This window comes from Bubalus bubalis, chromosome 1 (assembly GCF_019923935.1).
Source record: "Bubalus bubalis isolate 160015118507 breed Murrah chromosome 1, NDDB_SH_1, whole genome shotgun sequence".
Lineage (NCBI taxonomy): Eukaryota > Metazoa > Chordata > Mammalia > Artiodactyla > Bovidae > Bubalus > Bubalus bubalis.
In genome coordinates, this window is record NC_059157.1 from 126,987,052 (window position 1) to 127,000,291 (window position 13,240).

Consider the following 13,240-nt stretch of genomic DNA (forward strand, 5'->3'; position numbering starts at 1 on the left):
TTTTCAGGTTCTGCCAGACAACCTTTTATTACATCAAAAAAGCAACACTAGGCACTAGATTTTGCAAAATATGTTCTGACCAACTCTAAATTTCCTGAAATTAAATATGCATAACCACTGTAAGGTTTTTAATGAACAAAACAGTTAAATACAAACTTTCATATGCAAAATAGATTACTGTAGAACTGGCAACCTCAGAACCAAGTACTAAATTTTCTTGCACAGAAATCAGTAGGGGTGAAATGGGGAGATGTAAATGCTAATGAGTATAAAACTTAATTTCAACTTCATATAAAGGGAAAAAAAAAAAAAAAAACGTTGAGAAAAAACAGCTTTAAATTGAATAGTATCCTTTGAAATCAATTGCTCAGGCCAGCCCTTACATATCTGAGGTTAATACACAACCAGATTTGGGATCAAAATGAAGATTTAGGGTTTACAGTTACTTCAAATCCAGTTTTAAGAGTAGCCAAGTCACCTCATTTCCAGAAAGGGAAGTCTCTTTAGGATGACTCCAATATTCTTCTGAAGACACTTAGATAGCCAGAGTTCCTGGGCCATAGTTCCACTTTTCCACGACACCATGTCAATGCTGTAGTGTGGACTTCCTCTGAAAGGCAACCAGAGCCCTACACCACGGCGCCTCTCCCGGCGCTGTCAAGCCTCAAAAGAAAGAAGACCTCCTGCTCCAAGTTGGCAGTTACTGCTCTAGCGGTAGAGGTTAATTAACTCTTCTCTCCTCCCCCCACTGACTTCCCTCAGGATCTTTAGCAGGGAACGGCAGCTTGATCACCATTCCTTTCAGAAATAAATAGTTCAAACAAGTAATTTAGAGTTAACTTTAAAAAGAACAGCAGAAAACAGCCACTGCCCATCATGTTTGCAAATGAGTGAGTCAATGAATACACGTGAACAAACACAAAGAAAAATCATAAAATAAATTCTGCACTTCCCAAGTTCATAGGGAAAAAAAAATCTTAAAAAAAAAAGTATTAATTAGCATATGTTCTTGTGTGGGTTGATAGTCCAGGGCTCTGAGCAGGCACAGCCTTATAAACAGGGTTCCAAGCAGCCCGCTGCACACCAAGTCAGGACCAGGGTGCAGAGAGAGGCCTTCATGCACTTCTGACAGCTCAGTACCTGTGCGAGAACAGAGGTGATGCAGGGACTTCTTAACCCACAATGCATGAGGTATATGGAAACGTCCGTCCATGAAAGAACCACCAGCAGCTGGAGAGGCGGGGCGGGGCATTCTCACAGCAACTGCTGATGAAGGATTTCCCACACCATTTTCTTCCGGAACAGAGGCATCTGGTGCTGCAGACAATCCACAAGCAACATATCCATCACATGTGAAAGTGCCAGGGCATCAACAACCATTAGGGTGTAGCATGTAAATAAAGTAGGATGACCGTGTTCTTTATGTAAGCCTTGACTGTGCTACCCTATGGTACAGATTTATAAAGCCATAAAAAAAGAATGTTTATAATATGTACTATTGTATGCATCATAAGCATTTTTACATGTTAAGGAAAATCAAAGCAGGATGCAGAATTATATAAGAGTCCAATAACAGCTTTGTAACAAAAATGTGTACCAAAAAGGGAAACAGCTAAGTGGTAGCACAAAAAGTAACTTCTTTACTTATCTGTATTTTCAAACCATTCTAAAATGGACGTTTTTTGCTTTCTTATGAGAAAAACATGAACTCTATTTAAATACAGAAAAAATAAGCCTACAAGTTTCTGCTGTATCAAATGTTTTCCATTGCAAATTCTGTTCAAATAGCAACTTCTCTCCTTCAAATCTTAAGTCAAATAATAAATAACTCCTTGTTACTTAGAGGACTTCCTGGTAGCTCAGATGGTAAAGTGTCTGCCTACAATGAGGGAGACCCGGGTTCAATCCCTGGGTCGGGAAGATCTCTTTAGAAGCATCAAAAAATGAAATCCTTTGCTTAATATTCTGCTTTAACTGATAATAATCACATGGGCCAACTTTCAAAGCAAAAACAAGCAAAACAAATCCAAAATCACCTATGACTCTTCTGATGAAATCAGAAGTCTATACCCTTGAGGTACTCCCGGTGTTTCATTTTAATTATCTGGATATACCATTTTCCTATAAAATAGTATGGAGAGGCCTAAAAAGTCTTAACACATGGATTTGTAAATTATTTTAATAGCTCAAAACATGTAGTAAAAATATTGCACATTTATTCTTAGTAAAACTGCTGACGTTAACCAATTTTATCAATTCAGCATGGGATCCTTAGTGCATTCTGTTCAAAAAACTGGAATGGGATTAATATTAGTCCTATTATCCAATATGTACAATGTGGTAGCTATCAAAATGAGGTCTGTTAAAGCAAGCTATTTTTTAAAGGAGGTTGTCCTTAGTTGGAAAAAGACTGAGAAAAAGAATTTACTAACATAAATTCTCAACAGCTCCCAACATATTTGAATTTCCACTCAAATGCAGAGTTCTCCATAATTTATGGAGAACCAAAAATTATCAGAATAGAAGCGAAAAGAAGCATTCATAGCTCTGTCTTAAACCTGCAACTTAAGTTCTCATGAGGCCTGATTTCTCCATGCTATTAAATATTCTAACATGCCTCCTTCTTTGGGTAAAACTATCAGTAATACTCAAGAACCAGTCAACACTGGAGTTCAGAGATATGAAAATTGTCCCAACGGTCACCAACGACTAGGATAAAAGAGAGAATATACAGTGACAAACCTGATGTTGGCAGGAGCAGGACTACGGCCAAGGTTTACAGCAAGAATAGCAGCACAGCTACCATGATCAAGAGTTTAATGTAAGCCAAGCATAGGTAACATGCTCTGAGTTTACCTTGTTTAGTAACAAGTAAATGGATAAGCAGGGGTCTTCACTTACCTGAGTAAATGTGATAGGTTTATCCCTGGAGATATAATCTGCATATTTACAAGTAAACATTCCACAATCACTCCCATTCAACTGTTGAGGAATCTCCTATAATTACAAAAAAAGAAGAGAGAAAAGGGGTGAAATTTCATCAAACTCCTTTGACTTTCCCAAAACATTACTGTGGATAAACAATATTATAAAGGTAAATGTTCAATCTGCTATTATACAAACACATAGACACACACACAAACACAAATAGTCTTTATGTGGTATAAAAACTCAACCCATGACATGGTGTATGTGACCCACATAGAAAATGTTTTTTAGAAGGAAAGAGAAAAGCAAAGTGAGATTTCCATCTCTCACCTCTCATATAAACCAAAGTGAAAGAAGGTTTATTACCAGGAATAGGAATTCTAGTCAGAACTGTTTCAGGGGAATTTATAAATATTGAAAAGAGCTAAGGGTGGCTCAACTAGAAATATGCTTCAGATCAGATCAGATAAGATCAGCCGCTCAGTCGTGTCCGACTCTTTGCAACCCCATGAATCGCAGCACGCCAGGCCTCCCTGTCCATCACCAACTCCCGGAGTTCACTCAGACTCACATCCATCGAGTCAGTGATGCCATCCAGCCATCTCATCCTCTGTCGTCCCCTTCTCCTCCTGCCCCCAATCCCACCCAGCATCAGAGTCTTTTCCAATGAGTCAACTCTTCGCATGAGATGGCCAAAGTACTGGAGTTTCAGCTTCAGCATCATTCCCTCCAAAGAAATCCCAGGGCTGATCTGCTTCAGAATGGACTGGTTGGATCTCCTTGCAGTCCAAGGGACTCTCAAGAGTCTTCTCCAACACCACAGTTCAAAAGCATCAATTCTTCGGCACTCAGCCTTCTTCACAGTCCAACTCTCACACCCATACATGACCACAGGAAAAACCATAGCCTTGACTAAACAGACCTTTGTTGGCAAAGTAATGTCTCTGCTTTTGAATATGCTATCTAGGTTGGTCATAACTTTCCTTCCAAGGAGTAAGCGTCTTAATTTCATGGCTGCAGTCACCATCTGCAGTGATTTTGGAGCCCAGAAACATAAAGTCTGACACTGTTTCCACTGTTTCCCCATCTATTTCCCATGAAGTGGTGCGACCGGATGCTATGATCTTCGTTTTCTGAATGTTGAGCTTTAAGCCAACTTTTTCACTCTCCACTTTCACCTTCATCAAGAGGCTTTTGAGTTCCTCTTCACTTTCTGCCATAAGGGTGGTGTCATCTGCATATCTGAGGTTATTGATATTTCTCCCAGCAATCTTGATTCCAGCTTGTGTTTCTTCCAGTCCAGCATTTCTCATGATGTACTCTGCATATAAGTTAAATAAACAGGGTGACAATATACAGCCTTGACGAACTCCTTTTCCTATTTGGAACCAGTCTGTTGTTCCATGTCCAGTTCTAACTGTTGCTTCCTGAACTGCACACAGATTTCTCAAGAGGCAGATCAGGTGGTCTGGTATTACCATCTCCTTCAGAATTTTCCACAGTTTATTGTGATCCACACAGTCAAAGGCTTTGGCATAGTCAATAAACCAGAAATAGATGCTTTTCTGGAACTCTCTTGCTTTTTCCATGATCCAGCGGATGTTGGCAATTTGATCTCTGGTTCCTCTGCCTTTTCTAAAACCAGTTTGAACATCAGGAAGTTCACGGTTCACATATTGCTGAAGCCTGGCTTGGAGAATTTTGAGCATGACTTGACTAGCGTGTGAGATGACTGCAATTGTGCGGTAGTTTGAGCATTCTTTGGCATTGCCTTTCTTTGGGACTGGAATGAAAACTGACCTTTTCCAGTCCTGTGGCTACTGCTGAAATATGCTTACAATACAACTAACCTATTTCAACACTGCAGAGAGACTTTTCTTTCCTAGCCATAAAACTAAGACTACTACTCAGTCAGTCTATCCCATCAGGAAGCCTCCATAAGCCTTTTATCCTTCTCCATCAGAGGGAGAATGTTTACACACAGACTGAAAACCACAATCACAGAAAACTAACCAATCTGATCACATGGACCACAGCCTTGTCCAACTCAATGAAACTATGAGTCATGCTGTGTGGGGCCACCCAGACGGACAGGTCATAGTGGAGAGTTCTGACAAAATGTGGTCCACTGGAGAAGGGAATGGCAAACCACTTCAGTATTCTTGCCTTGAGAACTCCATGAACAGTATGAAAAGGCAGAAAGGCAGGACACTGAAAGAGGAATTCCCCAGATCGGTAGGTGCCCAATATGCTACTGGAGATCAGTAGAAAAATAACTCCAGAAAGAATGAAGAGACAGAGTCAAAGCAAAAACAACACCCAGTTGTGGATGTGACTGGTCATGGAAGCAAGGTCTGATGCAGTAAAGAGCAATACTGCATAGGAACCTAGAATGTTAGGTCCCTAAATCAAGGCAAATTGGAAGTGATCAAACAGGAGATGGCAAGAATGAACATCAACATTTTAGGAATCAGCAAACTAAAATGGACTGGAATGGGTGAATTTAACTCAGATGACCATTATATCTACTATTGCGGGCAGGAATCCCTTAGAAGAAATGGAGTAGCCATCATGGTCAACAAGAGTCCGAAATGCAGTACTTGGATGCAATCTCAAAAATGACAGAATGATCTCTTTGTTTCTATAGCAAACCATTCAATATCACAGTAATCCAAGTCTATGCCCCAACCAGTAATGCTGAAGAAGCTGAAGTTGAACAGTTCTATGAAGACCTATAAGACCTTCTAGAACTAACGCCCAAAAAAGATGTCCTTTTTATTACAGAGGACTGGAATGCAAAAGTAGAAAGTCAAGAAACACCTGGAGTAACAGGCAAATTTGGCCTTGGAGTACAGAATGAAGCAGGGCAAAGGTTTATAGAGTTTTGCCAAGAGAACACACTGGATATAGCAAACACCCTCTTCCAACAACACAGGAGAAGACTCTACACATGGACATCACCAGATGGTCAACACCGAAATCAGACTGATTATATTCTTTGCAGCCAAAGATGGAGAAGCTCTATACAGTCAACAAAAACAAGACTGGGAGCTGACTATGGCTCAGTTCATGAACTCTTTATTGCCAAATTCAGACTTAAATTGAAGAAAGTAGGGAAAACCACGAGACCATTCAGGTATGACCTAAATCAAATCCCTAACGTTTATACAGTGGAAGTGAGAAATAGATTTCAGGGACTAGATCTGATAGACAGAGTGCCTGATGAACTATGGATGGAGGTTTGTAACATTGTACAGGAGACAGGGAGCAAGGCCATCCCCATGGAAAAGAAATGCAAAAAAGCAAAATGGCTGTCTGAGGAGGCCTTACAAATAGCTGTGAAAAAAAAAGAAGCAAAAAGCAAAGGAGAAAAGTAAAGATATACCCATTTGAATGCAGAGTTCCAAAGAATAGCAAGGAGAGATAAGAAAGACTTCCTCAGTGATCGGTGCAAAGAAATAGAGGAAAACAATAGAATGAGAAAGACTAGAGATTTCTTCAAGAAAATTAGAGATACCAAGGGAACATTTCATGCAAAGATGGGCTCAATAAAGGACGGAAATGGTATGGACCTAACAGAAGCAGAAGATATTAAGAAGAGGTGGCAGGAATACACAGAAGAACTATATAAAAAAGGATCTTAATGACACAAATAATCACAATGGTGTGATCACTCACTTAGAGCCAGACATCCTGGAATGTAAAGTCAAGTGGGCCTTAGGAAGCATCACTATGAACAAAGCTAGTGGAGGTGATGGAATTCCAGTTGAGCTATTTCAAACCCTAAAAGATGATGCTGTGAAAGTGCTGCACTCAGTATGCCAGCAAATTTGGAAAACTTAGCAGTGGTCACAGGACTGGAAAAGGTAGTTTTCATTCCAATCCATAAGAAAGGCAATGCCAAAGAATGCTCAAACTACCACACAATTGCACTCATCTCACACGCTAGTAAAGTAATACTCAAAATTCTCCAAGCCAGGCTCCAACAGTACATGAACCGTGAACTCCCAGATGTTCAAGCTGGATTTAGAAAAGGCAGAGGAACCAGAGATCAAATTGCCAACATCCGCTGGATCATCAAAAAAGCAAGAAATTTCCAGAAAAGCATCTATTTCTGCTTTACTGACTATGCCAAAGCCTTTGACTGCATGGATCACAATAAACTGTGGAAAATTTTGAAGGAGATGGGAATACCAGACCACCTGACCTGCCGCTTGAGAAATTTGTATGCAGGTCAGGAAGCAACAGTTAGAACTGGACATGGAACAACAGACTGGTTCCAAATAGGAAAAGGAGCACATCAAGGCTGTATATCATCACCATGCTTACTTAACTTAAATGCAGAGTACATCATGACAAACGCTGGGCTGGAGGAAGCACAAGCTGGAATCAAGACTGCTGGGAGAAATATCAATAACCTCAGATATGCAGATGACACCACCCTTATGGCAGAATGTGAAGAAGAACTAAAGAGCCTCTTGATCAAAGTGAAAGAGGAGAGTGAAAAAGTTGGCTTAAAGTTCAACATTCAGAAAACGAAGATCATGGCATCTGGTCCCATCACTTCATGGCAAATAGATGGGGAAACAGCAGAAACAGTGGCAGACTTTATTTTGGGGGGCTCCAAAAGCACTGCAGATGGTGACTGCAGGCATGAAATTAAAAGATGCTTACTTCTTCGAAGGAAAGTTATGACCAACCTAAACAACATATTAAAAAGCAGAGACGTTCCTTTGTCAACAAAGGTCTGTCTACTCAAGGCTATGGTTTTTCCTGTGGTCATGTATGGATGTGAGAGTTGGACTATAAAGAAAGCTGAGCGCCAAAGAATTGATGCTTTTGAACTGTGGTGTTGGAGAAGACTCTTGAGAGTCCCTTGGACTTCAAGGAGATCAAACCATTCAATTCTAAAGGAAATGAGTCCTTAATATTCATTGGAAGGACTGATGTTGAAGCTGAAACTCCAATACTTTGGCCACCTGATGCGAAGAGCTGACTCACTGGAAAAGACCCTGATGCTGGGAAAGATTCAAAGTAGGAGAAGGGGACGACAAAGGATGAGATGGTTGGATGGCATCACCGACTCAATGGACATGAGCTTGAGTAAACCCTGGGAGTTGGTGATGGACAAGGAGGCCTGGCGTGCTGCAGTCCATGGGGTTGCAAAGAGTCGAACGTGACTGAGTGACCGAACTGAACTGAACTGCTTTGGACCCCCATAGCTGCAAGCAGGAGAAAGAAAAAGCCTCTTGAAAGGCTTTAACCAATCAGGAAATCTTGTCTTAAGAGCACAGTTCTGTCCTGAAAAAATAAAAGAGCTTACTGCTTGAAGCACAACTCAAGGGCATCATAAACCAAAGGTGCTGGATTCCAAGCCAGGTGAAGCAAACTCACACATTCCCAAATTCGTGTTGCCCTAATGCTGGCCAGCCCCTTACACACTTTGTCAATTATAAGGAGCACAAGAGTATAAGCATAAGAAGAATAAGAGTATAAGTGAGTCTAATTCCACTGCTGGAAAACATACTAGATGACAACTCAATTTAGATTTAAAGAAACACAAATTATTATTGTAAAAAGGAAAAGGCTGAAAATGCATACATGTGGTAGGTACCTCAAACTTTTCTCCTGAGTCCAGCATCTCTCACAGAATGCAGAGAACTACAGATTCCACTATCCAAATGCAGAGAACTATAGATTCCACTACAGAGAATTTGTTTTATTACATTTTCCATTCCAGAACACAATTATTCATCCTAAGAAACTCTTTTCTGTGCTCTCTTCAGGAAATTTCAGTACTTACTCTTCTAATTATTCAACTTAGAAATGCAACTGCTTTTGGATAAAAAGAACTGAGCCATTACACATAGATTAGCGCGAAAATTGAACTCATGTAGCTTCCTTTAAAAAAGAGCCATTAGGACTGAACGATGTATGCAGTTTTAAACCTGGAATGAGATTCAAATCTGACAAGATTCAAAGCACATTCACAAAAAACACACCTGACTGTTGAGGACTCACAGCATGGAACCCTTAAGATATAAATATACAAATTTCTCAGATAAGTTTTGAACAGGAACTTGAAGATCCCATTAATGCCAACCAAGAAAAGTATCTGACTTGAATCTTTTTTTTTATCTTCTTCAATTTTTGAGTCATGCTAGTAGATATTTAACTTTTATAATTTAAGAAACAAGATCAAGGCTTAAAAGCAAACATCTTGGTTAAGTGAATTTCTAAAGATTTAGATCATTTTTAGGACATACACCTCAGGAGAATGAATGCATAAGGATGAATAAGGGGAGGAAGAAAGCCAAGTCAAAATAATATGTTACTGACAGGAAATGCAACAAAGTATTTGAAATACAAAGATCATCATTCACCTGTGGCTTCATGCTGTAGTGGGTCCACTCTAAAAGATTCAGGTCAATATTTCTTTTGGTCTTACTTTCATCCTGTAAATACTGACTGAAAAAACAGCAAAGACATATATTGATGAATCCCTGTGGACACTTAGTATTCTAATTACAAAGACACTGTGATGTTTAACAGAGTGCTATTCTCAAATCCACCTGTTAGATTTTTTAAATGATTGTTTTTGGCTTTTTACATTGTACTTTGTTTCTGATTATAAAAATTATACAAGGTTATATTTTAAAAGTTAAAACAAAGTATGTAAAAGGTAAAAGACCTCATAATAACCACTCTGGAAATATTTTTTATTAATGATTTGCTGTTTGTCTTCTAGTTCTCTCCTCCACTCCGTTTTAAAGCACACATTTTATTCTAATGAAAGAAAAAAGCACTTCATTTATAAGTTACTTTTACTCACTAATAATAGATACATTTAAATAAGACAACTAGCCTGGAGGCTTTAAAAGAAAAAAAAAAAGGGCACTGCCATAGGGAAAAAAAAAAGGAAGGCTAGTCTAAACTAAAGGAGACTAAAGAGACATTAAGTACGGGCATGATCCCTGACTGACTTCCTGGATTAGGGGGCAAAAGCTGTAGGTATCTGATGGTGTCAGAGCATGAATCTATGTTACACATCATGTGTGTGCATGTGTGCTCAGTCATGTCCAGCCCTCTGTGACCCTATGGACCGAAGCCCCCCACTCAGTCATGCCCAACTCTCTGTGGCCCCGTGGACAGGAAAAATCCCTGTCCATGGGATTTCTCCAGGCAAGAATACTGGAGTGGGTTGCTAATTTCCTTCTCCAGGGGATCTTCCCAACCCAGGAATCAAATCCGCATGTTCCGCATCTCTTGCACTGGCAGGCAGCTTCTTTACCACTGCACCACCTGGGAGTTCACATTACATATTAGTGATTGTCAATTTTCTGAAGGCTGATAATGGCATGCGGTTATGTAAGAGAATTTCCTCATTCCTAGGTGATTATACACTTAAGTACTGAGAGTAATTAATTTTATCCAAATCGCCAAAGGGATATCAAATTTAACCTAGGCATCTCTGTTCTCACGCTAACCTGCACGTAAGATGTAAGTGCTAACAGGGCATGTGCTCTATGTGGGAGCACCAATATCACTCCCAAAGAGGTGAAAACTGGTTCTGAGAAGGTAGCAATCTAAAGCTTAACCCAAAAAACAAAAAAGTCTATTCATTATTTTCTCTTGTCATGGAAAACTTAAAAAAAAATCTGGAGTGGGGAGGTGTTAATGAAAAAAATAGAAAAGCTGGACTAAAGGCATCAGGAGAGAGGGCCTCAGATGCCCAAAGAAGCTGAACTCTTTATATATTAAAAAAAAGACAGAGGGGGAACAAAAGTATGAATGTTATAAAAGTAAGGTCTTTTTTGTATCCTGTTATAAGCAACATATAAAATTCTGCTGTATGAATCCAATGAAAACATCTTTAAGTATGTGATAATATATGTGTACATGTATGTGCACATGTATGTATACACATTTTACATACATCTTAAGCAGAAAAGACTAGAAGGAAATAACTGCTTTATAGACAATTTGGTGTATCTTATGATTTTTAAAATTTTTTAAAACTTCCCTACATTTTTTATTCTCATGGGTATTTTATTCAACACCCATATATAACAAGGATCTTTATACTAAATAATATAAACAAGAACTGATTACTGTTAACAACTTTTCTTCATATCATTCATTTAACAAGTTCCTTACTAAAGTATCCTTATTAAAACTAAAACCTGGAATCTGCATTTGCTTCCAGTGACCATAAGGGATTCAGAATAGACTCATTTCACTGCTTTGCCTCCTCCCTGTGAAATTCTTATCTTATTCTTTACACAGCTAATAGGTGGCTATGCTTTAAAGACAGGTTTCTACCAATTATTATTGAAATAGCTGCCTACAAACCATATGTTTAACTTAAAAATTACCTCCAGATTCTAAGAGATGAGCCCAACTTTCATGGAAAGCACAGGGACATGAATGAATGGGCTTAAGAAATTGACAGAACTAATTCTCCCCAGCTGACAGCTCTTTACAACATTCAGAATAGTGTATGAACCCCAGAGAAATCTAATTCAAATCACAGGATTCTAACAGGATATATTTTACATATGACAAATTTGTTTTCAATGATGCAATTATATAAGATTTCTCAGTAAAGATCTGATTTTGGGGTTATTTTTAGACAAAAAGACAGATACAAGTCAAGTCCTGAACAACGGGGAAGACAGCCCTCACTACACATTAGACTACAGTACACCAGAGCTTCCAAGGATTAAACAGAAGAAAGACCACATAACGAAGGGCATACTGAGGCAACAGTGAAGCTTTCAGCCTTTACTTACAGGAGAATCTCACAGATCCTGTGGCCTTTTTGTCCCATAGAATCCAGATATTTAAGACACCTTTTTCTTAGGTCTATAGCCTATAATGGAAAAATGCAACATCCAGAAACAACCATAACGAGAATTTTATTTCTAAAAAGAAAAGCATCTTTTAAACATCAATATATGTACCAACATGAGTGGATTTCTAAGACACATTTTTCATAAAACATCACAGACGACATGAGCTCCAGGCATATAAAATTATATTTTTCTATTCCTACAGAAAGGCCTAGAAACTTATTCCTCAAAATATTAGTGGTCCTCTCAGAGTGATGAGCTGCATTCTGGGGTTTTTGGGTTTTTTTGCCTTTTTCTTTATACTTGTACAATAAACCTGTTATCATCTTCTAAACAAAAGTAACAAAATAACCCATGTGTACTAACACTCTTTTCTACTAAAACTGAAAGCTCCTCCACTACACAGACTCTAATAGCTTTCAAAACTGTTCAATTAAAGAACTAAGATGCGACTCTGCAGAGTATGCCTTTAACATATACTCCTGGACTCTCAGTGGACAGAAAAGGGTCACCTTCATTACGGGCACACTTCATTTTATTGTGTTTGGCAGATACTGTAGTTCTCACAAATTGAAGGCTGGTGGCAATCCTGCATTGAGCGAGTCTATCAGTGTCATTTTTCTAACACTGAAGTGTTAACAGGAAGTGTCTATTTGCTCACTTCACGTCTCTGTGTCGTATCGTGGTAATTCTTCACTATTTCAAACTTTTCATCATTGCTATACTTGTTACAGTGATCTGTGAACAGTGGTCTTTGATGCTACTATTGTGAAAGGGTTACAACTCACTGAAGGCTCAGGTGATGGTTAGCATAAAAAGTATTGATAAAGTATTTTTTAATTAAGCTATATGCATTGGTTTTTAGATATGATCCTACTGCAGACTTAACAGACTACAGTGTAAACTTAACTTTTATAAGCACTGGGAAACCAAGAAATTGATGTGACTCACTTTACTGAGATATTTACTTTACAGTGGTGGCCCGTAACCAAGACTGGAATATTACTGAGGTATTCCTGCTTTTAACAAAACAGTCATTATCCAAACTCCAACAGTTAAGCCTCTCAACTTACCACCAGGCTCCAATGTACCTTCCGATGAATAGGCACCAGAATTAGTTCCTGTTCAAAGAGACTGACTCCTTTGGTCCATCTTTTCACTGCTTGGTAACCCCCAGACTTTAATTTCGGATAGAAGAAAGTACTGAATGCATAAAGTGCTGGATACCCTTGCCTTTTATTTCTTTCCATCAGGAGATTCATGTAAAAATTAATGACCTATAATACCAAGAGAGTAAACATTGGAATATGTCAAGTATATTATCAAAACTCGATTTCTACCTGAGTAGGATGAAGTAGAAATAAGACACTAAGGGAAGGGACAGAAGATAAAAGAGCTATCTATGACAGAAGATAGAAAGCAAAAAATGATCAGTGCAAAATGGGACGGATTAAGAAGGA

General features: G+C 38.8%; 1 protein-coding gene across 4 annotated transcripts in view; it reads right to left on the reverse strand.

Annotated features, from left to right (window-relative positions):
* Nucleotides 1–13,240, reverse strand: part of SENP2 (SUMO specific peptidase 2) — a 35,232-nt gene continuing 21,992 nt past the window's right edge. For all 4 annotated transcript variants that reach the window (XM_025287103.2, XM_006071085.3, XM_044943912.1 and 1 more), the window contains 5 exons: nt 12,854–13,057; nt 11,721–11,800; nt 9,312–9,396; nt 2,902–2,997; nt 1–1,317 (listed from right to left, as the gene is read on the reverse strand). In XM_025287103.2, the coding sequence (XP_025142888.1) occupies nt 1,255–1,317; nt 2,902–2,997; nt 9,312–9,396; nt 11,721–11,800; nt 12,854–13,057 (528 nt within the window). In that variant the 3' untranslated portion in view covers nt 1–1,254. The remainder of the gene's footprint in view (nt 1,318–2,901; nt 2,998–9,311; nt 9,397–11,720; nt 11,801–12,853; nt 13,058–13,240) is intronic.